Source organism: Ambystoma mexicanum, chromosome 2p (assembly GCF_040938575.1).
Source record: "Ambystoma mexicanum isolate Mex_15411 chromosome 2p, UKY_AmexF1_1, whole genome shotgun sequence".
NCBI lineage: Eukaryota > Metazoa > Chordata > Amphibia > Caudata > Ambystomatidae > Ambystoma > Ambystoma mexicanum.
Window position 1 is genome coordinate 1,337,636,259 of NC_090923.1, and position 26,376 is coordinate 1,337,662,634.

Sequence of the window (26,376 nt, forward strand, 5' to 3'; positions counted from 1 at the left end):
TTGGCCCTCTTCCTTCTCCCTCCTGTGAGGCTAAGAACCTCGGGATTATCTTTGACTCCACACTCTCCTTCTCACCTCACATCTCCGACGTCTCTAAGAAGTCAAACTACCAATTGCACCTCCTCAAAGGTATTCTTCCTTTCCTGGTCCCCCCCCCCCCCCGCCTGCCCCTGTAGCTCACTGTCCCCAGAACTCTGGTTCTCTCTAGGCTTGACTACTGTAACAGCTTCTTTTTAAATCTTCCCGTGTCTACTCTGTCCTCTGCAACTCACCCAGAACAGGACTGCAAGACTTGTCCTTGGCCTCAAGCCTAGGGATCATATCTCTCCAGCACTGATATCTCTCCAGCACTGATATCTCTCCATTGGCTCCCATTGGCTGCAAGGATCAAGCTCAAGACCCTTTGCATCGTCCACAAGGCCTTCTGGGGATTGGGACCAAAATATCTCCAGCTTTCTCTTCTGAAGTATCTTCCTACTCGAGCTCTTCGCTCCTCCACCTCCAACTCCTTGAGGGTCAGTTGATTTTCCAAGCAACGAGTTGCAGGTAGATCTCTCTCTCTCTTCGGCTGACACCTCCCTCTGGAAAAGCCTCCCTGCCTCTCTGAAACTTGAGTAGAACCATCTCTGGTTCCGGAGGCAGCTCTAGACTTTCCTCTTTGCTTCTGTCTTCCTCTTCCCTGCTGATCTTCTATCTGTTACTGCACTGGTTACCTGGCTAACCTCTGAACCATGGGCCCAGGTCCCTGCCCTCCCAGTTGCACACCTGCACTGCCTCCTTGCAACCATGCACTTGGGACTGTAGCTTCAACCCTACAGACCCTCCACCTGCCCTTATGTAACGCTTGTTGTCTGCACTTAACCCCTGCACTGCCGGCCGCACTTTTTTTTCAATGTTTTGGTCGTATGCCTTGGAGGCTCCTCCTCCCCTTCCCTTGGCAGTTTTCCCCCTCCCTCTGCCCTGCACTTAAATCTCAATGTCACTGGGCCTAGTAAGATTGCTGTCTTGTTCCCCCCCATGTATCCCCCTCCCTTCCCTCCTCTCGCCTTGAAACACTTGTGTATAGGCGTGCTATAAATGTCATATATCATATCGGATGTAGAGAGAACCTTTGTCAGTAAAAAAGATTGCACTCCAGGCCGAATTCTCTTCTGGCCTTTACAGGAACCCCTCCTCAAAAATTAGGCTAAAGTCGGCAACTCGATAGGGTTTAGCACAAGATTCTCATTAAAAAAGCATCAGGATTTACAATGAAAGGAGGGGCCTCTGTCACTCGCCGCTGGACCGCCTGCCCTCGTTTTTCCGGTTCTGCCCTCAACTCGCTGTTATAAAACACCTCGGCCAATCGGATCGCCGCGCTGATGCGGCATTCCGTACATTCTTGAATCTGCGTACGTCCCTTCTCACGCAAAAGGATGCCAGCGCCTGCCTCAGCGCATTCCAGTCAGTGAGGTGTGTTCCTCCTGTTCATAAACCGTTGCCGTTGTTGCAGCACAGGCAATTTATTTTAATGTTTTTTAAAGAATTACTCATATGGGAGCGGTGTTCCAAACGTGCTTTATATATTTGTTTCTATTGTAAAATTGGAGCATTATTCAGCGCTTCAAAAAAATCATAATGAAGGAACGTTCACTCTGTCCCACGGCAGTAGCATTCTTCCAAGAAGGTGACGTTTCTTCGCTCGGTTTTCTGATGACATCAATGGTATTTTATTCTCGTCTGTTGGTTTGTTTTTCATGAGCCAACCAATTTCTAGTTAAAATGTACAAAGCGCACAAGACCACAAAGCAGAATTGAAGTGCTACTTAAAACTAAGAACACACGCTTATTAATTTCACAGAAATAATAAAACAATTAGAAAGGCATAGGACTATTTAGTACAGTACAGCTAGTCTACTAGCTTATGAGAACCGTGATTCTCTTACGATTGGACTGTTAAAGCAACTGCAGAAGTAGCAAATATGACGCAGTAAAATGTTGCTTTGTTTTTGCCCCTGGTCACATTTTTAGTTTTTAATTCAGTGGTGTTTAAGCGCCAACTATAAGCAAAACAATTGCATTGTAGTACAGATATAGCACAGAGATGGAACGTGAGCAGTGACACAGAACTTTGATGGGGCGTGGACTTATTACCCTCCCATTGATGGCCATGGCCACGGTACATCCCTACGGCCATTCCACCCACTACCTGCCCCTCTCCACCCAAAACACATCCTCCTGGGATCTCTGGCATCTTCACACAGTAACCTCAAACTCTAGCGCTTTCAATCAGTAACATCAAGCTTGGTGCTGTATATGGACTGCCAGTGTTATTTCTAAACAGTCCACTGCATGGCTTAATTGCAGTTATAAATGTGCTCCTATTGTAATAAAAACATCTTAACCATGTGGGCCTTCAACCACTTGCTTTGTAAACAAGTGCTGTTAAAAATGATCACTGGCAAAGCCAACAGTTTGGCTTGTGCATAGGTATTACATAGGCGTTTGACAACCATTGGTCTTTCTACCCCGGCACACACTCCATTTTCCAGCTGTTGACATATCAACGTAGTACCATTAGGGCATTACCTGGTAAATGCCTCGCCATGCCTGCACAAAGTCAAAACTGTTGGCTTTGCCAATGCTCATTTGCGATATGGCCAAAACCCTTTTGTTCCCCTTTCGAGTACCTAAACCACAACAATGGGACAAAACAGGTTAGTCAGTTTTTAATCCTAGCCCAGGCGCCTAAACTTTGACCTCTTGAGCATGGTGGATTTTGTTGTGGTGGGTAGAACATATTTGGCTTGGGCTTTGTATGTGTGATATTATACTGTTTCACAATCGAGCATCACCAGTTATGATGTTCCAAGCCACCATGATATGAATTTTGTCACCAGTGCCTTATCGTGCATAGTATATAATGATGAGCATTGAGTGCTGAATGTAATCCATATGCCAATATCAGTGTTTCTAAGACGTTTTTGATTGGCTGAAAACTGGAACAGATCCATGCATTATTTAAACGAATATATTTGACTGCATTGAGAATTTAGAAGGGATTTTAGATCAGCCTGGATACCCCAGGGGGCTCATCCATTTTCAGGGAAGGTTTTTGTCCGATTAACTCTCCGAGGGCAAGAGGTTTTTGCTGTGGATTCCATGCCTTAAGTTACACTTCACTTTATCCAACTACCATTTACAGTGGTGCCCACTCTTGCTCCAATGTTGCTAATTGTTGGCAAATACTCATAAAGGGGAAAGAAATGCTGCAAGATCCAGAATCCAAAGTGCTGTTGGTTAAAAAGTCCGGATTAGCAGAAAGTGACTCTAGTTAACTTACCCATGTTGGAAGCGGCACATCTACTATCATACCAAGGCATTGTGGGAGAGTGGGGAGGTGGTCATCATTTCTGTGGCCATTTGTATCTGGTGAAGGTCAGCGGCAAGACACAAAGCGGGCCTCGGCTGCCGATCGATTGACCAGCCCGGGCCATCATTGCAATTTTGCCAAGGCAGCACAGCAAGAAGGTCACCTCACCTCCATTAATGTCTGCAGTATAGGTACTGCCTGGGGAAAATGGCGGCTAATGTTTAAGAAGGGTATTTTAGCGACCATGCTGTGCATATATAAGGATGTGCGATTAAGTGTTGATGTCTCTTGGGGCATGGCCGCATAGACCCGCAAGAAATTAAGATGGTGTTTTTCAGTTTGTTTTTGTTGAGCATTTGTTGTGCACTTGTAAAGCGGGTTGTGAGCAAGGGCTTACTTCTAGCATGCAGCTATCCACCACAAATAATTTGGTCTAGCTGCACACATACAGAGTGCACGCACACACTATTTACTGCTCTATCTCCACTGTTCTGGACTCCAGTCCCTGAGGGCGTTCCACCTACAGCATGTTGAGTCCATACCAATGGTGAAAGGCTCTGTACAAATGCCCGTTAACATAACAGATGGATTTCAACCAGAAAGCCCCACGCAACTACACAATTCCTTCTTCCAAAACAATAAACGTAGTCGCAAAATAATCCCTGCTTTTCAAACCAAACTGCCTAGTTTATTCTTATGTCTGCTGTTTTGACAAAAATAAGAGAAGGGTATGAATTCTGACGAGTCATCACTGATCCCCAGCCTAAATTCTTCTCCCATGTGGCCAAGGGAAGGCAGCCGCCATCTGATCCTGACCCTGGAGGTGGTATTCTGAGGGTGGATCACATGGGAGGAGATGGCAGTCGGGGGAGAGTGGGGACTGCTGCAGGAAAGAAGCAGCATTCTTCTCGTTCTCGCACGGAAGATCCCTTAATTCTAGATTTTTGGATGGCATGTTGTCATTATTCAGAACTATATAAAGGTAAAAATCAGACCGCTACTTTGATCCAACAAAATCCTATTCATTCTTCATATATGCATGCGCCTAAAACATAACTAACATCTAATGTAATGGTAGCAAGGAGCGATGTGGATGGAACGGGACCCCAAATGTAATGTGCAGTTTAGTTTGTCAGGATCCAAGTCGGCTACGAAGGACATTTAAACCTGGAAAGCTCCTGCAGCTGACAGATCAGAGAAGGAGAGAGGAGAAAGGCTGCAGAGTGTGCAGAGTGGGAAGCGAGTCCAGAGGCAAAGGCAAACTCGTGGGGAAAGCAGGAAATGTCTGCCGGTAGCAGACTGGTGGCGTTCGGGACCGGAGAAGAGGAACTCCGGTGATGTCAAGGTGAACTAAGTCGAGGTGAACTGTGCACAGCAGAACCAGAGGAGACACAGTCCTGCAGAGCGGCACAGTTTCTGTTGGTGAAGGACTCAAAAGCTGTAACGCTCACCTGCGCTCACCTGACTCCCACGCAGGCGCTTGTCTAGTCTGGGTTGCTGTGGCCTCTTTGAGCGTGATGTGCAGAACTCGGAGCACCGACTGAACAGGACCCTCAAATCTCGCTTGTCTGGCCCGTAGGAATATCCTTCTTATGGTTTGAAAGGATGAACTCTCCATCCTGCTTCTGGTGCAGGGGCGCGTGTTTGTCCTTATTTCACTGGTTTTCAGAATGTCGCTGGCAAAATCCACTTGACTTTTCCGAGCGGAACGCCGTAAGTATGAAGATTGCAAAAGTTCAAGTGTTGAGCCTCCTTTTCTGTTGCCTTCCTAACCTGTGATCTGTCCTTTATTTCAGGTGCAGAATGAAGGCGATGCGTTGAGGGATTGAATTGCCGATGGTAAACTCAGGTGAGTTAGTGATGGGGGCGATCCCTCTTAATGTCTTTATATTCCTCCAGTAATGTCTTTTGTCCTTTCCCCATAGGGGCTGGGGTGCGGTACCTGCCAACGAAGCGGCGCCGACCCGAAATGAGGAATGGTCCACCAACAGAAGACCTGTAAGTGTTATGGCGGAAAATTAGGCTTTCCTCATATGTTCCTTCTGCTCACCTTTTGTCTCTTCTTCTCTCCCCTAGGCGCAGAGATGTGGCGACCGGTGCAGACAGTCACGGTGGAGCCAGAAGAACTCCCGAGGACAGGTGAGTGAAGCGCGGCGCTGCAGCGAGCAACGCAGTGCTTTTAAATGAGTCTTTTCTCAGGAACGCTGGCGTGAAGGTTCCGGATGTAGGTAAGAAGTTTGATAAAATTCTTGGTTTTCACCTTTCTCTTCTCTTCTTTCCTTACAGGTGTTCCAGGATCGAGGCGGGCGTGGCTGGAGACCAGATGCAGGAGCAGACATGGTGAGCGTTCAGCTGCTTGGATGCAGAACAACGTGAAGTGTGAGCTACTGTCTGGGCGTGGCTTAAATAGCCCCCAAAGTAGTTCCAGGTAAGTATCCTTCCCTGGCCATGCCCGAGTGGCAAAATAGTCCCAATGAAAAAATAGTCCCTTTCAGGTCTCAGGGAGGCCTGAAACTTGCAGCATGGTCTGCATCAGGTAAGTGCACAAAACACCTTCCTTTATGAGCCTGGCGCCTATGGCGCCAGGACTGATGTCCAACATGAGCCTGGCGCCAACGGCGCCAGGACAGAGTCCAAAGAGCCCCTATAAGGGGCAGCTGGGCTTTTACCCAGGAGAATGATGCCTGCTCCTGGGGGTGCTCTGCCTGGCCTGGTGCTCCGGGGGTAGGCATCATGAAAAAAGCTGACACAGGACCCAAACGAGACTCTGCCAAGAAGGGGGAGGCTGCCCAACAAAAACTCCTTGCAGCAGCCACCCAGTGAACCAGTGAGCCATCCTAAATGCAAGGGGGGCCCGGGATGTGCGTACACGTTAAAGAATATTTGGGAAGCATATTTTAATACAGACCAAATAGAATTGAAAAGGTAAGGCAAATATGTTACAATTCTGCTGATATTAGATGTCGGTTGGGTGAAACCAGGAACAAGCATTGCCAAGAGACCTTAAAAGAAAGGTTGACAGACCGAGCTTGAACAACCCTTCTTATATGGGATGTCAGTATGGTGGAAGTTGGGAAAAGTAATAACTGAAGTCCACAAAGTTTTACTACTGAAGAAGGACAATTGTGTAACACCTAAGAGGAATGTGAATGTTGCGGAGGGACCCGATAAGAGCATCCGGTGGTAAACCTTTTTGGAAAGAGATACCTGGCAGGAGAGTACACCAGGGGGTCTGTGTGAGCCAAAAGGGAGACATTCCTGGCAGGAGAGTAAACCAGGATTTCAAGAGTTTCAGTGCAAAGGTTTCCTGGTAGGAGACTATACCCAGATACCCATTTTGAACTAGTGTGGAAACTTTGTCATATTAAGTTGTTTCAATTAAACATGTTGTCAACCAGCGAATTCAAAAAGACTTTGCCATACTTTAATTTCTATTGGAGAAAATATATTTGTTTAACCATCCTGAAAAGTAGAAAAGACCTTCCTTTGCCATATTCCAACCAGTGTTGTGGAAGGGCCATTTGTTTTGCAATCCTGAGGAAGTTATTAGTTATAAGGGACATTTTCATTGCCTTCAAGAGACTGTTCTTGAAACTGAACATTTTGAAACATTTCCCAAAAATAATCAAGGGCAAGAGAACCAACCCCTGAGCACAAGGATTGTTTTGTTGAAGTTAAATGTTTAAGCTCTTGGACGGTTTTGTCGAATTGAAGTTTGAAACATTTACCTTGCACATTTTGCTTGTGTATGTTCGTGTGAGGGTCAGATTTAGTTTGGACACAAGGTCAGCTTGCTTTAGTTTTAGTTGCATAGGAAGGGACATTGGCTTTAGGATAGAGAACGTTAGGCCTTTATCCAAACCCCATTCTGTTAATAAAATGACTGATGTTGAGAATATTACCACTTTGTGCCTGCCTCTCATGTCTGACCCTTCACAGGGGAGGACCTGGAACATCACATTTTGTTATAACGTTTAATGAGCTGCATGCTGTGGTAAACACTAGTTATGAGCAGGTGCCATTGTCACATAGTTTTGTTTTCTGTTGCTGTGGGTCTTAGTCATGAAATTATAGATGCAAAACCCAGACACCATTATTTTATAGGCTGAGCATGCATTGCATTCTGATAGTGTAGTGTTCCATTTGGTTCAGTGAAAATAAAGCCACAATTGTAGTATTTTTGCTCAGCATAAGGATTTATATATTTTTCAGGTTGTGTGATTTGTGTACTTTTTAGGTCCCATTACTATTCAAGTATTGTATATCTTTAAGTTACACATTAACTTAAATCTGTTAACTAGAGCTGAGGAGATATGTAGTTGAGTGTCTAAAATTCACGCTGGGTTCAAATCCTGACTTTCCCCTTTGATATGATATGATATGATATGGTATTTGTAACGCGCCTATACACAAGTGTTTCAAGGCGCGACAAGGCAGGGAGGGAGGGAAACAAGGGGAAGACAGACAAACGATCCTACTAGGCCAGGTGTCATTCAGATCGGGCAAGTGCAGAGGTAAGGGGAAAAGGAGAAAGTGCAGGGGGAGGAGGTGGGGGGGAAAGTGCAGTACACGGTAAGTAGCGTAATAAAATAATAAATAATAAATAAAAGGGCCAGCTGGTGGCAAGTGCGAGGTAAGTGCAGAGCAAGTGCTAGGAATGGGGCTGTAGGGATACAGTGACAGTCCCACAGTGCAGGGGGAGCCAGGGAGGCAGTGCAAATGGAGAGTGGCTGGGCCCTGGACCGAGGTCGCTGAGAGTGGCCAAGATGCAGGTTTAGTGCAGAATTTCAGTGGGGAGTTAAGCAGGTTTAGCAGGGGAGAGGGAGAGAGAAGGCAGAAGCGAAGAGGAAGGTTTTGAGGTGCTTCCGGAACCGGAGATGGTTCTCCTCAAGTTTCAGGGAGGCAGGAAGGCTGTTCCAGAGGGAGGCCCCTGCTGCGGAGAGAGATCTACCCCCAGCTCGTTGCTTCGAGAAGCGGCTGACCATGAGGGAGTTGGAGACGGATGAGCGAAGGGCTCGTGAAGGAAGATATTTAGGAAGAGAGAGTTGAAGGTATTTAGGCCCCAGGCCCCAGAAGGCCTTGTGGACAATGCAGAGGGTTTTGAACTTAATCCTCGCAGCCACTGGGAGCCAGTGAAGAGATTTCAGTCCTGGAGAGATACGGTCCCTGGGCTTGAGGCCAAGGACAAGTCTCGCAGTTCTGTTCTGGATAAGTTGCAGAGGGCGGAGAGTGGAGGCAGGCAGATTAAGATAGAGGCTGTTACAGTAATCCAGCCTTGAGAGAACCAGGGCTCGGGAGACAGTGAGCTTCTGGGGGAAGGAGAGGAAGGGAAGAATACCTCTGAGGAGGTGCAGCTGGTAGTGTGACTTCTTAGAGACGTCAGATATATGAGGAGAGAAGGAGAGTGTGGAGTCGAAGATGACCCCAAGGTTTTTAGCCTTGCAGGTAGGGGCAGGAAAGGGGCCAAGGGAGGCCGGCCAGAGAGCTGCAGGGAAGGAGGGAGTGGGTGTGCCGATGAGTAGAATCTCAGTCTTACTGGCATTAAGGCAGAGGTAATTGGCGGCACACCATTCCTGGATAGCAGACAGACAGTCGGAGATGAGGGAAGAAGAGGAGGAGGCCGAGGGTAGCCTGAAAATGAGCTGGGTATCGTCCGCATAGCACTGGAAGTGGGGGCAGAGAGCGGCGATGCGGTGGGCAAGGAGTGCCAGATACTGGTTGAAAAGCCAGGGAGAGGTGTTGGATCCCTGGGGGACACCACAGGTGGAGAAAAAGATGTCGGAGAGGAAGGAGCCCATTTGGACCTGGGAGGGTCGACCGGAAAGGAAAGAGGTCAGCCATGCCAGAGCCTGACCAGTGATACCCAGGTTATCACGGAGACGGTTGAGCAGGATGGAATGGTTGACAGTGTCAAAGGCAGAGGAGAGATCGAGCAGAATGAGAACACAGGGAGTGTTGGAATCGAGGTTCAGGAGCAGGTCCTCACGGATGTTCAGGAGAGCAGTTTCCGTGCTTCTGGCCGCTCTGAAGCCGGATTGATGGTCATGAAGGTTACCAACATATTCAGCATGGAGGTTAAGCTGGGAGATGGCCAGTTTCTCCAGGAGCTTGCCCAGGAAGGGAGTAATGGAGATTGGGCGATAGTTGGCTGGGCAGGAGGGGTCGGAAGAGGGTTTCTTAAGGAGGGGGTGCACAAGGGAGTGCTTGAGGGGGGATGGGAAGACTCCAGAGGCGAATGAGTGGTTGCAAAAGTCAGCCAGGGCAGGAGCCAGGGAGTCGATGTGGTCCTTGATGGTTTTGGAGGAACAGGGGTGAACCTGTTTAGACGAGGCTTTCATAGATCGGACTTGTCTGGAAACCTCATCAGCAGAAAAAGGTGGAAAAGCAGAGAAGGAGGGCGGAGGAGCGGCTGCAAGAGAGCAAGAGGAAGAGCCGGGAAGAGAGGGAGGAAGGTGAGAGGAGGAGAGCGAGGACAGGATGTCCTGAGTTTTTGAGATGAAGTGCGAGGCCAGTGCCGTGCAAAGGGCCTGGGAGGGGACAGGAGAGGTAGAGACTGCAGCAGGGTTGGCCAGCTCCTTGCAGATTTTAAAGAGTTCGGCCGAGTTGTTAGATGCCTCAGAGATGCGGGCTTGGATAAGGGCTCTCTTCTTGGTCAGAACGGAGAGCCGGTATTGCCTTTGGAGCAGGCGGCAGGCCAGTTTGTCAGAGGATGAACATGAAGCACGCCATTTCCTCTCTGCCACCCTGCACTTGCGTTTTAGGGTGACGAGATCCGAGTCATACCAGGAGTTACATTTGGCTTTGGGCTTCAGGCGGATTCTCATGACGGGGGCAAGGATATCGAGAGTATCAGATATAGAGGAATAGAGCATGGAGAGGGCTGTGTCAGGGTGGGAGTCAGCCGAGGGGGGAGAAGGGGGCGAGAAGGTAGCAGCGAAAGCCTCAACTGACACGCGCTTCATGGGTCGGATGACCGAGAAGGTGGGAGGCAGTGAAGAGGGTGGCTTTACCTGTGGGTTAGGGAGGGAGAGGTAGGAGGATAGGAGAAAGTGATCGCTCCAGGAGAGAGGAGTGGAGAGAGGGAGGGAGAGGGGAAGGTCAGAAGAGATCAGAGCATCAAGAGTGTGCCCTGCAGAGTGAGTAGGCCCAGACGGGAGAATAGAGAGTGAGAGAGAGTTGCAGAGTTCGCGAAAGAGACCAGTGGGGGGACAGGAGGCATCGAGGTGGATGTTGAAGTCACCGAGAAAGAGGAGTTGGGTGGTTGAGGACAGGAGTGAGGAGGAGAGGTCAGCCCACTCGGAGAGGAAGGAGGAAATTTGACCAGGTGGCCGATAGATAGTGGCCACGGTAAGGGAATGGCTAGGAGAGAGAGAGAGTCGGCAGACAAGACATTCAAAAGAGGAGTAGGTCTGCGTAGGAGTGACAGTGGCAGGAATCCACTCAGGGAAGATAAGGGCAACACCACCCCCTGAACGGTTAGGCCTGGGCACGGAGAGGATCTTGTAGCCATCAGGTAGGAGTGTGTCGAAGCTGGTGGCAGAGCTGGCAGTGAACCAAGTCTCAGTGAGACCGAGGACGTCGAGGTCCAGTTCCTCAAGAAGGCGACAGATATCAGAGGAGTGCTTGATGGCAGAGCGAGAATTTAGAGTGGCAATGTGGAGAAGGTTGCCACCCTTGAAAAACTTCCGGGGAGGGGTACAGATCAGAGGTACGCCCTGCAGAGGTGTTGGAGAAGGAGTTGAAGAGGGAGCAAGAGAAGGGGCAGGGAGGGAGGGGAGAGGCAAGGTAGCCGAGGACAGAGGAGGGGGGACAGCGGGAGCGGAGAGGAAGTTGATGAGGCATGGGAAGCGTCTATCAAAGAGGTGAAGGTTGGCCTGAGGGCCTTGGACCAAGACGGTCCCGTTAGCATAGACATTAATGATGGCTTTAGAGGAGTGGAAAGGGGCCAAGAGGACATCCCAACGGGTGCCACCATTAATGGGAGAGGTGGAGAAAGGAGAGAGCACAGCGACCATGTGAAGGGTCCATAGTTCAGGTGAAGGCACGAAAAAGAGAATGTCAGTGAGAGTTTCCTTGGAGCAGGCGCTCGTGTAGGTGTCAGCGATAGGGAGGCCTGGGTTGGAGACCAGAATGTCCTTTTTAAACTTTTTCCTACCGGATTTAGTGAGGAGAGCAGGATAGTCAATGGAGAAGCAGTTAGAGTAGATAGGCGAGATAGAGAGCACCATGGAGTAAGAGGGGAGGCGGACGACACGAGTATGCAGACAGGAAGTGAGTGGAGGGCACTAGTTTACCACAATGCAGAGCAAACAGTAATGCGTAGTAGGTCAGGGCCACCTAAGTTTGAGAATCCTGCGAGGGGAGAAAAAGCACCCTAGTTGAACACAATGCAGAGCAAACAGTAATGCTTAGTAGGTCTGGGCCACCTAAGTTTGGCTAAACTAAAGTGTGTCATCTGGGCCAAAACAATTCTTTCTCTCTGTGCTTATCGGCCAAAATTGTGACACCGGGTATTGGTTTTGGGTTGTGGGTGTGGATATGGAGGACAGAAGGTATGTTTTAATATCATGAAGGGTAGGTGCTAGGACAGCTTTTCTGAAGTCCAACTAAGGGCTTAGTAAAACCATTCAACTGAGACAGTACAAGACTCCACTCTTGGTAGAAGGCTGTGCCACCTGAGTATATGGTAGCGTAGACAGAGCAGCCAGACTTATCTTAGGAGGGAGAGCGGGCTTAGGAATCAGTACAAAGAAATTGTAATACATATATGGTCCAAAGAAACACTGACACACTATGTATTGTAAAAATAAATGTTTTTTTTAAATACAAGTAGGCCAAGATAAATCTTGGGGGGAAATAAGTACTATCACAAGCGCATTATAAAAACACAACACAATGCTTTAAAGTACACAGACCAACGCATACACCTTATTTACAAAACTAACTATAGTCTAGGTAAGTCAAACCTTTTCATACACATTCAGTATAGGTCACACTTATTCTTGGGGAGTAAAAGCCAAGTGTTACTTTTAGATCCCTTTCAGTAATACAAGCATAGTAGACCCTAGCAGTTGTACGGTGACACTCAGCAAGAAATCACATAGTAAATCAACTGGACAATATACTTTTCTGAATAGTGGAACACTTATAGGAACAGTAAAAACCTATAACTCATATTCAGGACAAGTTATTCTAGGGGAGTTGGGCCTTGGGGTGTAATATTCAATTACACATACTTTTCAGCTCAGTGGAACACAGTCTTAAGCTCAGTAAGACCGTTTTACACTAATTGAGGATTGCACCATGCATACCAAGGTCAGCTACACCTAAAGAACTCTTTTCAAGAATGGCACACAGCTGTTCTAGGCAGGTAAAACCTATATACTTTTTAAAAGGAGCAATCAGCAACTTAAGGATCAGTATGACATAAGGCAGACCTATTCTGGACAGGCTAACCGCAAGCCAGGGGAAGCAAGACCCAATTGGGGACCCTCATACATTTATAGCCTAACAGGAATAGTACCGTGGAACCAACAGCATTGCTTTTAGGAAGAGGGGTACCCAATTCACAGTTGAGTAAATTAACCCTATATCTACTTTGTTAGAATGTCGAAACAGTTTTTACGGAAAGGAAGACTTTTTATACTTTTCAGAATGACAAAACATTTCCAAGGTAAGTAAAATAACCTTACATATACTTTAACAAGTGACAGAAAATGTTCAATGTAAGTAAGAACTTTTGTAACTGTTCACTCTGAGTTACAGTTACTAACTAACTTGTTTACAAGTAAGTAAACTTTTTTAAAACTACTTTTCAAGCCAGACCTCTTAAGGTGTCCAGCACTTCCCAATTCTATGACTTGAGTTCTCTCGGAGGTGGAAGAGGGACCCTAGTGGTCTTGGAGCCAGCTGTAGGCAGGGTGAGGTTGGGCTCAGTTGCAAGCAAAGCCAGAGTTCCAGAGGAAGACTGTTCAAACAAGTAAGTATTCTACTTTTCAAAGTTAGTTGAGGGTTCAGGGACTTCAGAGAAGACACCCTAGGATAATTCCATAGAGGCACTGGGTGAACTGGATGAGAAGACTCCCGATCACTAAACTACACAGGAATCGCAAGAGACTGAAGGTAAGTAATACCCTAGCCAATACAGTACCTCAGCACAGAAGAAGAGTTTGCAGCAGAAAAACTTCTAGATCTGCAGCCAAAAACCTGGTCACTGGATTCCTTGTCAGGAAGAGTGATGACAGGACCTTGGAAGGACTTTTAAAGCAAGGGTCAACTGGGAAGGCTCCGGGCAAGAGTTTCTTCATGGCTGTATGCGGCTCTGTGGTTTTGGTGCCCTTTTCAGGAGCCAGAAGAAGACGTTTCAGACTCTATTCACATCCAGCCGTATGCCCACAAAGCTTCTGCAAGATTCGGAATTTGGGAAGACTACACCGCCCAATGGCTCGAGGTCACGGGGTATTTGGGTATTGCAGCCCTGCAAGGTCACAGCACGACATGGGACAGCTCAAAATGCAGGTCTTCTTGAGTCTAATGGGTCTCACCAGGCTCTGGGTCAGGGTCATCTGTTTCGAGATCACCAGGTCGATTGGAAGGAAGGGTAACAGCGGGCTCTGGTTACACATTAGACTCTCCGGAAATCATCCCAGTCGTGTTTTCTTAATCATCCTCTTTGGTTTCAGTTCCAGTGGTCGACTACCTCTTCAGCTTCCACGATCAGACTTTTATGCAGGAACCCAGCCAATCAAACAGCCATACTACTTTCAAACTTGGGGGAGGGGTGTTTGGCAGTACTTTTAGGACAGCCAGCCTCCCAGTTTCAACTGGATTCTCGCAGTCAGGCTGGAAGACAAAGGGCTGCAGAGTTTTGGACTCCTCCCTCGCTTCCTGCCTTCACAGACACTCTGGAGCCTGGGTGGGGAATCTACTGGATTCCCAACCAAGACAAAACTGACACAAAGGATTTTCATGCCTTGGAGCTCAGAGGAAGGAACAAGGAACACTGAAATGGCGAAAAAAGAATTGAGCACCCAGGGGTGCCTTTAGCAGGGCTGTGGAAACAGCCCATGGTAAAGATGCACCGAATTAGTTAAAATGTTCACTGCCACCGGCCATTAAAGGTAAGCTTGTCCCTGTAACATAAATGTTAGTTAGAATGTATCCCCTTTCTCCTTTTATCTCCCCATCACTCCACATAAAGTGGGGTGTGCTGGTTCCACCTACTAAAATGTAAAGGGGATTCAAAGATTCTGTCTACCCTTGGTAACTGGGATTCTCACAAGGTTAGCCAGAGAACGTTCAAAGGGGAGCCCCAAGGGCAACCCAGCAACAAAAAAGTTTTCAAAGAGGATAACATTAAAAAGGCACAATGGAGAGTCTTAAAAATGGCACCCATAAAAAGAGTCAGACTCTGTGTGTGGAAAATCGTTCCCACTCACTGAGGTATAAGGAAAAATAATCCACCAGTACAGCAAAAAGTTCTGGGGTTGACACAGGTCAGGAAGATTTATCATTGCAATGAAAATAATCTTACCCAACAGTAGGGAAGCAGGATATGGGTTTTGTGTTTAGTGGGGAGTGGAAGGAGGGCAGATAGATATGTTCGAGTGACTCCTCTTGTGTTTGGCTTTACAGTGAAACCAGGCCCCCTGCCTCGGCTTTGCTGGGGCTGTACTGTACTGGTGACGGCTGAATCTTTCCACCACCTCTACTGTCTAGGCAAACATGACGGGAATCTGGGATTTAAAAAATGAAAATGCCTAAAAAGAGCAGCCATTTGTCAATTTAAGTTCGAATGTCTATGGGTCTGTTTCGCCATCTGCCCCGATAATAGCTGCATTTCCAGTGCGTACAACCAGCGTGGCATCTCCTTTTCAGGTCTGAAGATGAGATGTGCCAGTATCCGATTGGGCCATCTGCCACTCGGCCCGTGGCCAGGCCGAAATCATGTGTAGTCCCTGCGGACCGGTTTGGAGAGAAAAAATTAAAAATAAAGGGTTGAAAAAACAAACAAACAAAAAGCACCCGCAACGGCATAATTCATCAAAGCAAGGTAACACATGTTTGCACCATAAATTATGATGCATGCATTAATCGCATGCTGCTGCAGCATGCGGCCAACTTTGCACCAGACCTGCAGATGAACTTAGCTGGTCCGCTGATAAATCTGTTACCAGTTTAATGGTATCCACTACAGAGTAATTGCTAATTTTACTATAGCCGATATGATAGCTCAGTGGGTTGAGCGCTCACTGCTGCGATGTGTGTGTGATTTGCAGGTTGCAGACTCCAATCCCAGCCAGGCCATCTCAGCCTTTCATCCTTCTGAGGTCGATAAATGAGTACCAACACAGGTTGGTTGATATTGCATGCCTATTTGTTCTATAAAAAAGAGCTTAAGCGTAAGTACTATACAATAACATATTATCATTTGCCCTTGGATGTCTGCTTGCATTCACGGTAATTTGACAGTATAGATCTATACACACAGATATTAATGATACATATGGTGATCCATTCTTGTATTAAATGTATATCACATTAGTGAAATCATAACCATATTTTTCGTAGTGTACTTAGGGACAATGCTATTTGATGCCACTGTTTTGTCAAGGGGTGAAAGGTTGTGTTTCATCACTTCCCAGGATATCACTTTCGGGTGGGGTCAAATGACATCACTTCCGGCGACATAACTTTTTTCTTGGGTGTCATGGTCTATTTCTTGTCCCAGTCCAACCCTGGATGGGGGAGGTTAGTAAATCGAAGCATGCTTCCTCTAGTGTTTTTCTGGGCTGCCATCCATAAACCTGGCATACCTTTGTTAGTCTGTGTGCCAGCTCGAATGTAAATAAACAAACATTACAATTTAATTAAAACGTCACGTTGCGGTGCATTCTGAGCAGGGTTTCAAAACTGCTACATTTATCTTAATATAAAAATGAGACTACGGGACCAAAGAAGCCACCTCTTTGCAATGGCTCTTTGCGGGGGCGCGGGGGGGAGTGGTATCATTAAACACAGACTACTTTTACTAACGTTTGCTGAATAAAGATACAGATGCTCAGGGATGTGAGATGAACAATGTGTTCTGGGGGTGAAGATGAGCACAGCTATCGAATGGCCCCCATGCCCTTTGGGAAAGCAAGCAGAATTGGCTTTGCAGCGAGTAGCACTTTACATTCTGGGATGTATGGCTTTGTTTTCCTTTGAGGTGTGGGCCTGTAAATCCTAATGTGCCGAGAGCATTTGGCCAAAAGGCCAGCACCTGCTGAAGGTGGCACACTCGATGTGCTGCCTCCTGCCACCTAAGGTTGAGCACAGACGGTCCTAGCTGGTGGAACTCTCCCAACATTGCAATATGTTTCCTTTTGTGTCTCGCTTTTCAAACCGAATATTCTACCCTCAGTGTTTTTGTAGCATTTGAGCTCTTCAACCTTTGACTATACCAGCGGCTTATGCCCTCCTTAATATTATAGGCCCCCAGCTGTGGCTTGGGCCTATAACATGTGGTCATTAACAGGTGGGTGTAGCCCCCAATAGCGGGCAATATAGTAGCTTCAGCCATAGCTATTTTTTTCCTTCTACATAACCGTGCAGCGCTAAAGCTGCCACTGCAGCCCTATATGGGGCCGAGCTGCAGGGCCCTGCGTCTTGTCCCAGGCTAATTGGAGCTGAGAAATGTCTTCCTCAGATCCCCTTTGAGGTTGAGGCTGGGCATGCCAGTTCTCCCAGTGAAGGGCGGCTTGGGATCTCTTGGGTGCCTGAGATAGCAACCGTGAAGCCATTGTTCTGCAGGATTAGGGGTGTGGATGAAGCCCTGCCCCTCAACTGATTCGCTCCACAGCCGCGCGGTCCTTCCAGCCCATGGGGCTGTGTCTCTACCCTGGTCCAGCCACATTAGCATCTGGTGCTACCGTTGTGTTATGTAACGTGTGGAACATCCCAGTGAGAAAATCTGAAGGAGATCTGAGCGTAGCAAGAGAGGCTCTCTGGTCTTAGTGTATGGGCCTGCAGCTTGATGGTGGGGTTCAGTCCCCTAGGCACGTGGCTGCATTATAAGGAAGTTGGCCCAGGGAAAGAGGACTACTGGAGGGCTGGGTTAGGGTGACCAGTCTTGAAAGTGGCTGTCAAGGCACTACACTTCAGTAGCAGTTGGAGAAGGAGGTTTAAGTGTTACTGTTGGAATGAACACGTATTACAATAAATTTATCACAAAATACCCCATTTTAATTCCTAAAATGCAGCATTTCTCCTGTGTCAGATTTTGCATTCGTGCCTGCCAGCCATGAAGACCTACTACCAAAAACCGGGACCACTGGGTCTTCCAATGGAAAAATAATCTTGAGAAAGGGGGACGGAGCACCAGATTCCGGGACAGTCCCGGCAAAACTGGGAACGTCTGGTCACGCTACTGCTGGGCTAATGCTCCGTGTTAGGGTGCTCTACCTCCAGTTGAGAGCGGGTACCCTTCAATTAGATGAGAGCGGGTACCCTTCAATTAGCAATTGTTAATTTATCCTGGGGGAAAGAAGGGCAGGGTGACCCCTGTTGTTTTTAGGTTCATTGGTGCCTTGAGACCGCAGTCCACTTTCAGTTTCTTCTGTTCTGAGTGCGATGTTTGGCAGAGGAAGCGCCCAAGTGTGGTCTTCGTGGACTCTGGTACTGTAAATCGGGGCTTGTTTTTCATGTGTCGCCGAGACCTTGGAAGCTAGGTTAGCCGGCATTCAATTCTTGTGGAGATCTTGGGGATTTCTAGGCAGTCCCGAAAATGGCAATGTAGTTCTCGCCCCTCCCCTTAAGCTAGCGCCTACTGACATTTTTAATTGTCATTTTGCGCGTTTTATGTCATGTAGAGAGATGAGTTTTTATGTGTTGCTATCTTTGTTGTGTATGCTTGGGCTATTTTGATGTTTTTTCCCCTTTTGTTCCCTTGCAATATTTTAACTTGCTTAACTTGCTGGGTGTTTTTAATGTTGGATTTATTTTTAATAGTGTACTGTTTATGGTTTGTATTGTGAAGCTTTGATATATACAGTAAGGGGTATGAGGAATATAATAAATACATTTTATGGCTGTCAAAACAAATGATTATAGAGTTTGCTTACTTTTGAAACCAGCAATCCACCATAGTAATGTGTGAGTTGGTTAAGGTACTGTGGCTCTGAGAGCTCTGTTCATGGGATGGCGGAAGTTGCGTCAGGCAGTGTACTTCCTCTGCCGGGAAGAGTTCATGTGCATTCCCACAGCCGCCTCTAACCCTGCCCTCCCCTCTCTCCAGGTGGTGGCCGTGGTCATGGACATGTTTACCGACGTGGACATCTTCAAGGACATGCTGGATGCCGGATTCAAGAGGAAAATCTCCTTCTACATCATCCTGGACGAGTCCAACGTCAAGTACTTCCTACAGATGTGCCAGAGGGCCCAGATGCACGAAGGCCACTTAAAAGTAAGTGCCGTCGGCTGTGGTGCAGATAGAAGAGGCCAGAAGTGCTCTAAAGAAGAATATTACTGTGTGTGAGTGAGTGGGGAGGGAGGAACAGAGGGGGCAGCTTCTTCATGGTCCAAGTGCCTCATTTGTTTGCAAGTCTTCCTTGAAGAGCGGGGTCTTTAGAGTTGTGTGTTTAGTTTACTTTCTTTATTTATACCGTGCACCGAATCTGAGGTAACCGGGCGCTAGAGACTTGGACACGAACAACAGGTTACATGTAGCTACATATTATGCAGGCATGGGTACCAGTGTGTGTTTTTTAAAATATATATATTTGACCCAATACTGATATTAAAATGTTTCTCATCGCTCCCTAATTTGTGAGATAAGCATGTCCCCTTGCAGTCATTTTTTCAGAGCGCGGCTCATACAAACCTAGCATGCTGATGGCAAACTAGTTTCAGACCCTTACATTCCAGACATGGTGGAGGTGGGGTACCCTCTGACTGCCAGTGTCCCCTCCCTGTGGCATTTCGATGACCTGTCTCAGTCGAGGAACTTTCTGATTTCAAATGTTTTCTGAAGTGCAGATAAGCTCTCCAGCATAGCTGCCTTTTTTTCTCCCCAAAATTTGGCAACTGCACCCTACAAAAGAAACAAACCACATTCCATGTACTTCTTGTGGTTAATATCCTGTGCAATCCCAAATCATATATCAGTGGTATTTTAAAAATCAGATGTACTTAAAATACCACAATTTTATGGCTACCACCATACAGTTCCTTTGGTTTCCGGGGCAGATGACTGGTATAGGTGCTGCGATTTGCTTTTTCAGCTACACAGTATTTGTACTTGTACTTCTAAACCACACACACTGCCAGCAGTCCTTTGGTGTTCTTTGAGGCAGCAGAGAAACGTCTGGAAGAGAAGAGTGGCCTGGACCTAGGTGAACAGTCAAGTTATGAACTCCTTACTAGATGTTAGGTATGGAGTAGTTGCTCTGTTCTTGTGCACCCGGTTGAAGATGGAAAAGGCCCCACCCCCCAGCCTTTTCTTATCGTAGGATGCATTGGATAGGGTGATGTGGGCGGGGATATCATGAGAGCATTAAGTTAACAGAAGTGGTGGGTTAGACCCATAGAGGTTGTGACAAAGTTTCTAGAATGACTTGAATATGTTCTTGCACCAGAATCCAGTGGAGCTGGCGAAGAACAGGAGAAATCTAATCTCGGCGATGGACGCCTGAACGAGCCTGGTGACCTGGTACTCTGGATCGCTTGCAACCCCGGTGAATGGGAAAAAGCAGGCAGCCCGAAAACTGAGAGTTGCCATAGTCTAACCTCGCAGAAACAATCGCTCTAAAAACGGAATCCTGATTAGCAGACTGTAGAGCTGATAAAAGTGCTCACCAGCACACAGAATTGCTGCCGCAACGGTAGGGAGTTGTTTGTTTTAAAGCCTAGCTTCTTAACCCAAGAAGCTGGAGTCGGACATATGCCCATCCGAGTGGGCAAGAAAGAAGAAGTCCAGATCCCCCACACTGAGATCCTTGGAGTTAAGCGAGTTGGAGTTTGGAGTTGGCCAATTGTTTAGACATCCATCCATCCATCAATAACAATGCAATTCCAGAGATTGTTTTCCGCCATTACCCATCACCTTCTAATCCCAGAAGCATCTGGGTGTCGTCAACATAAGACTAGGACGTCACGCCAGAAAGATGGATGAGCTTGGGGAGTGGTAGATACAAACATCAGTGCAGGGCTCTCCTATCTGACAGGAAGGACAGTGGCCAAGCCTGTAGCTCCAATACCTGCATATTGGAGCCTGCCGGGAAGCAGCAGGTGATCTACAGTGGAAAATGCCGTCCAGCCATCTTAAAGAATTAAATCGGACGTTAAGACGCGTTTGGAGTTTTCTGACCCCCGCGATGAGTAGGCAACAGTTTGCAGCCACGCGAGTGTAGCTGTGGTTAACTTTCAGAAGCGGATCTTTTTTCCCAGCAACAATGAATCCGTTAGTGGAGTCCAATGTATCGAAGTTCAGTCATGCTGATAAGGTTGGTACTGAAGTGTGTGGGATGCCAACAGATGCTGATTTTAATGGCGGTTCACCCACATGTTTATTAGGAGACATCTGACGATTGATACCAACCGGGAGAGGTTACCCCCACCCCCCAATTTTTTGAAGGGTAATGGGATTATAATTCAGGTTAAAATGTAGAATCGCGTTTTTAACTCCTGTCAGAGACCCTCCTCATCCATTAAGGTGAGCCCTGACTCGTCTCTATGGCTAAATCTGTTGTTGTGAAATTATCCCAACACCTTCCCGAGCTGGTTGGCTCCTGGCTCTTTATGCACAGGACTATGGCAACTTTCGTTTTTCACAAACCCTAGCTTTTACAGAATCAACTGTTTTGGAAATGAACACCTCTCAGACTAACGGGTCTGGGAGAGCTGAACGGGTTGGGGCAGCAAAATGGGTTCAATGAGACTGGGGCAACAAAGGGGGGGCAAAGGTTACTGGGGGGCAAGAAAAGGAGTTCATAGGTAACAAAGGGGCTCAGTTACCTTTTCAAATTCGCTGCTGCTTCACAGCACTGCCAGGATGTGCTCCAGTCCTGCCCCAGCCAATCAATGAGTGGCTGGGGTGGGACAAGAACAAAAAGATGCACTTCACATGGGGACAGAGGGCAGTGGAATAAACTGGTTTACTTTTAATTTGCTTGTACCCTTTTTGTTGAGATTGTAAAAAATCCATTAAGTGCTCATGGTTCAGATTTGGTATCGGTGCAAGTAGAAGGTACTGCCATCACCTTATAGATGTAGTCCGTTACTGGTTAAGTGGGAAAAGAGGGGGTTGCCTCTTACACTGTGGGCACACTGCATCCGGCATGTTATGTCAAAAAAGGTTACTGCCAAGCCACTTCTTGGGTCTGACAGTTGGCCATATGTGGTTTGTAAATTCCTGTTAATCGTTTTTTTTTTCCACGTTGTATTTCAAGTTCATGGAATGTAATTTACTTCTTGTTACCAGCAGAACACTTTAACCGAATGAATAATGTGGCTGCAGACATGGCATTGAGTGAATACACTGGCTATTGTTAGTTTAAAGTCCCTTCAAAGTTGCGACATTTGGGGGATTATAAATGGGATGATTGCACGAAGCTGTATGATGAGAAGCAGTGACTATAAGCAGGTGGTATTGTGCATTTTTTATTCCTGTGTGTCTTGCAGTCTCTTCAGGATCGGGCATACGAAGCTACAATCCTACTCTTTCTGCTCAGCATGGTCCTATAATTTATATTTTGTCAGGTTTGTTTATGGAATTTGTGTAATATTTAAATCTCTATGAAGTCGAATATGTTACCCTGTTTAGCCATATATTCACACAGGGCTGTGCTAAGTGTTAGAATTGCAGGCTTCGCCACAACCAAAGTGTGTGAGGCTGGGCAGATCATGTAATATCCCTGTGCCTAAACTGGCAACAATGTGAGCCCCTAGAAGGTTTGCAGTGTACATCATTTAAAAAAAAAACTCCTCATCAATGGATTGGTAGTTTATATTGTAGTATTAATGGAGCCAAACGTTATGGCTTGTGGATGTTGTGTTATATGGCATTTGTATAGCGCCCAATGCCATTGGCATGGCCTGAAAGCATTGTGGGATGTATGCCCTTGGAGGACCGAAGTCCGAGCTGTGAGAATTTAAAGGAGGATTTTTTAAATGTGTGTGCATTTTGTGTGTGGGCCAGCACACATGTTGGGAGGGGTGAGTAAGTCCCTGTTAGCGACCCCTGGAGATCTGGCTAGTGGATGATTGCTGTGATAGACTGTCAATTATTGGAGTCAAGGAGACTGATTATGTGCCCAGCTGGACCAATATCTTTGTCGGCTGTATTCTATCGGCCAAGGTCATGTGCGTTATGAAGTAGAGCAGTGAATTGCTGCAGATAATGCGGGTGATTGGCCGTGCCCTAGGTGGGATAAGTGACAGAAAAACTTACCAGTAAAATTCTTGTGCAGTAAAATCATTGTGAAGTCTTTTACAGTGTTTGAAATGGTTGTGGGGCCATCTGGGGGCAAAACTCACTGTGGGCAGCATCTTTGAGTGTGATGGTGGTGGCGATGATGATGGGGGTGATGGGGCATGCACTGCTGCTCCCCTGGCTAAGTTCACCTTTTGTGGCCTGGGTCGGCGCGAGCGGCTGAGGCCGGCCACGCCTCCCGCTCCTTCTCAGAATGAAAATGATGCAGATCCTTGCCATTGGTGGGATTTGACTTGCTTCCAGGCTGCACTTTGGATAAGAACTGCTCCAGCCACTTCGGATATTTGTCTTTGTTGCAAGATAGTCAAAGAAATGTATGGTGTTGGCAAATTTTTGTAATTTATTTAACTTTTATAGAGTGGCAACTTCGCCCATAGGCTTCAGAGCACTACAATGTAACAAACAATGATACATAAAAACAGACAAGATAAAAAACAGAATATAACGAATCAATTGCAAGTCTTAGTTTCGTATTAGGTAAGGGTGTTAGCTTGTTACAAGTATTCAGGAAGGAATGAAGGTTACTCTGGCCACAACAAATGATCATGCAATCTGGGCCATTAATTGAGACCCGCTCCTTGATTTGGACTCTTAGCAGGCATCTTGGGTCCATAGTTCTAAAATAACTTTCACCAATTGTGGATCGTAACCATACCAACTATCGAGGTGGTGTGTTTGTCGCTGCATCCAAGACACACCAGTGCAGGTGTGGAAGGTGTTGTGCCCGATGTGTTACCCTCGGCAGTGTTTGTGTATCTGCTGGGGCAGCCACTGATGCCGGTTGCTGTAGGGGAGTGACTGGGAGACTGCTTGGTTATTCTAAAGCAGGGCTCCCATGTTTTTTCGTGCGTTGGGACGTCATACAGTCGGATTTTTCCTTTGATTTCTGGGATTTATATTCCTGCATTTTTAAGATTCGATGGGCAAAACTTGAAATTCTTCAATGCAAAAAAGAATGTGAGGTCTAGGAGCCCACTCGTGCATAGCAAAACCTGGGAGATCTTACAACAGGGTGTATTGAAAAGTCCCCAATCCATAACTGGTTCATCTACTTCTGCAGGGGCTGGTCTCCCACCCTGCTGCTGTCCTCGTGCCGTCTTGATCCTCAGTTTCCTTACCCTTTAACTTCCAGTCCATGCTGTCAGCCTGGAATCAGTGGCCCATATCTGCTGTAGGGCCGGTAGTCTAATGTCATGGATGGGGCATGAAACATTCTACCAAAAACCGGGCAAGTGTGTCCAGCTCTGGGATTTACTTGGCCTCCTGCACAACACAGAACCACAAGGGAATAATTTCCCCATTTTGGCTCCTGATTAAGTCTCAGAAGGGCAAAGCCCAAAGAGTGCTCAGCCCCTCTGACATTTCTCTGTTGCAACGTGGGCCCCTTCAATGACCTGGTGCACTGTGCATCTGAGCACTGTAACCAATGTCACTAGCCTAAGGTGTTTTAAAATGCACCCTCTTCTCTAGATGTTCCCAAAGAAATGTTCCCTTCAGGAACTACACAAACAATTTGTTGTGAAAGGTCATAAATTGCTATTTGTGAGTGTGGGACATACTTGTGTTGCTGCCCGGGGCTGTTTTTTGTTCCAGTTCCGATTGGTTGATTCTGAATGACGCGCAAGCCTTAGATGAACGTATCTGCTACACATTCATAACCTGTTATTCTTTTGTGTCTGTCTGTATCCCTTTTTAAGAGCCTCAGAGTGCGGTAATTATGTCCTAACCACACAATAACAGGAACCAGGGCCAAGCGAGTTCAAGGTGGCAGGCGTTTATAAACTGGTAAATTTATACACATTGGCCTATTGTGCCCAAGAGAGGTTGTCGGCTTGCTTGACTGCGACTCTCACCCATGGGTGGCCACAGAATGTTTTCGGCGATGTTATCTGTACCCTGAAACAATGTTATCGCACCATTAGAGGGGCGGCCCGTCCATAAGATGTGTGTCGCAGCATAGACATAGAAGAAAGACTACAAATTCACAATCCCTTGGAGTGCTCGGAGCTGGGGTGCCGCTTTCAAGTGGGAAACAAGCCTTGGCACTGACGCGTCAGCGTGGATTTTTGTAATTGAGCAGAAATGTGTATGTCTTTGTTTCACTGATGGGGCTCTTGATTGCGGTGGGTCGCGGAGGTTCTAAGTAAATGCACCTTGGCTGTCCTGACACAAGTGCATGACGGTAGTTTTTCCCCAAGATATACCTGTTCTTACTGGTAAATGTCCAGCCTTTGTTGCACCCACAGTTTTTATAGAGGCTTAGAAACTGTGAAGGTTGCTTCTCGACGCCAGGTCCGCGCTCAATCAATACCCCAATAATAATAATAATAATAATAATAATAATAATAATAACGTCAGATCAAGGAACTGAGACGCACGCAGATAATGTGCTTGGCAGAGCAGCATCACACACTTTGTGCAAGGAGGGGAAGCTGGTATTCGATCTCCGTTCTCCTGGTTTCGCAGCCAAGAAAATAACCAGGCATCCTCTCCACTCGGTGTTCAACGTCGCTCGCCTCTGACATGGCACTATTATGAAGGGATTCATACTTCTGTTCCTCATTGCTGAAATCCCATTGATGTGTCCTGCATGTGAAGCCACAAAAACGGATTGGTATGATTTGACTGCGGCATACTTGTTCACAGAGGAATTGACCATAGTCAATTTTGCCGTGGCCAAAATCTATTCATCCATGCCCCCTCGATCCCCCCCCCAATACATCCCCATCCTGCCCCCACTTATCTTTCAGCGGCTGCCTTCATTCTGACCCTGCGGCGCCAGTTCCGTCCCCGCAACGCGGGTCAAAACTGACGCTGCAGGGTCCCTTTTTTTTATTTTTTAAAGTCCCCTGTTTCCAATGTCTCGGAAGCGGGGGACATCCCTGCAACCCCCGTTCCCATTATAGCGAGCAAGTGGAGCGGGGGACACCCCAGCAATCCTTGTTCACTATAATGGAACCGAATCGCCTAGATGACCACATGTTTGCCTGTACGATCATTTCATACAGCCTAAATAAGGTCAACTAGTCCATACGGTTAAATATTTTCAGTCAAATTGGGCAAACCCGCAAAAACGCAGTAAAGAGAGAAGGAGCTTTCCACACAATGCCGCCATTTCCTCTGCTCTGAACTACCTCAGATCTTTCAATACATTTTGTAAGGTCTTTGAATTTAGGCCGCACATTAATGTCCTAGGAAACCATTGATCTGTGTCTCATCCTAGCCAAGCCTCATCGCCCGCAGAACGGGTCGCTCCCCAGTCTTTTTTCTGGGAAGCCACTATAAAGCATTGATGTGCCTATCAAAATGGAATGGAAACTTATTTTATGTTTGCATTTCGATCATTATGATGCCAACCTTGTATGCAGAATTGCACAATAGTGTCCCCAAAAAATGAAATCCGTTTACAGCTCACATATAGGTGCAAACGGGCAGATTTCGTTTGAAAATATATGCAAACACGGATGCCCATGTTGAGGTGGACAAAGGAGAGGGCCGCCATTTTATTTAGCCAAATGATTTCTTGGCACATCTGCTCCTGTTCCGCTGTCTA

At 46.9% G+C, this 26,376-nt stretch overlaps 2 protein-coding genes across 4 annotated transcripts in view; one reads left to right on the forward strand and one right to left on the reverse strand.

Moving 5' to 3' along the window:
• SLC5A10 (solute carrier family 5 member 10) overlaps positions 1 to 26,376 on the reverse strand; it is a 1,126,075-nt gene that overhangs the window by 537,832 nt on the left and 561,867 nt on the right. The gene's annotated exons all lie outside the window — the stretch shown is intronic.
• FAM83G (family with sequence similarity 83 member G) overlaps positions 1 to 26,376 on the forward strand; it is a 185,946-nt gene that overhangs the window by 63,809 nt on the left and 95,761 nt on the right. Inside the window, exon 2 of the mRNA XM_069645681.1 lies at positions 18,630 to 18,797. Coding sequence (XP_069501782.1) covers positions 18,630 to 18,797 — 168 coding nt within the window. The remainder of the gene's footprint in view (positions 1 to 18,629; positions 18,798 to 26,376) is intronic.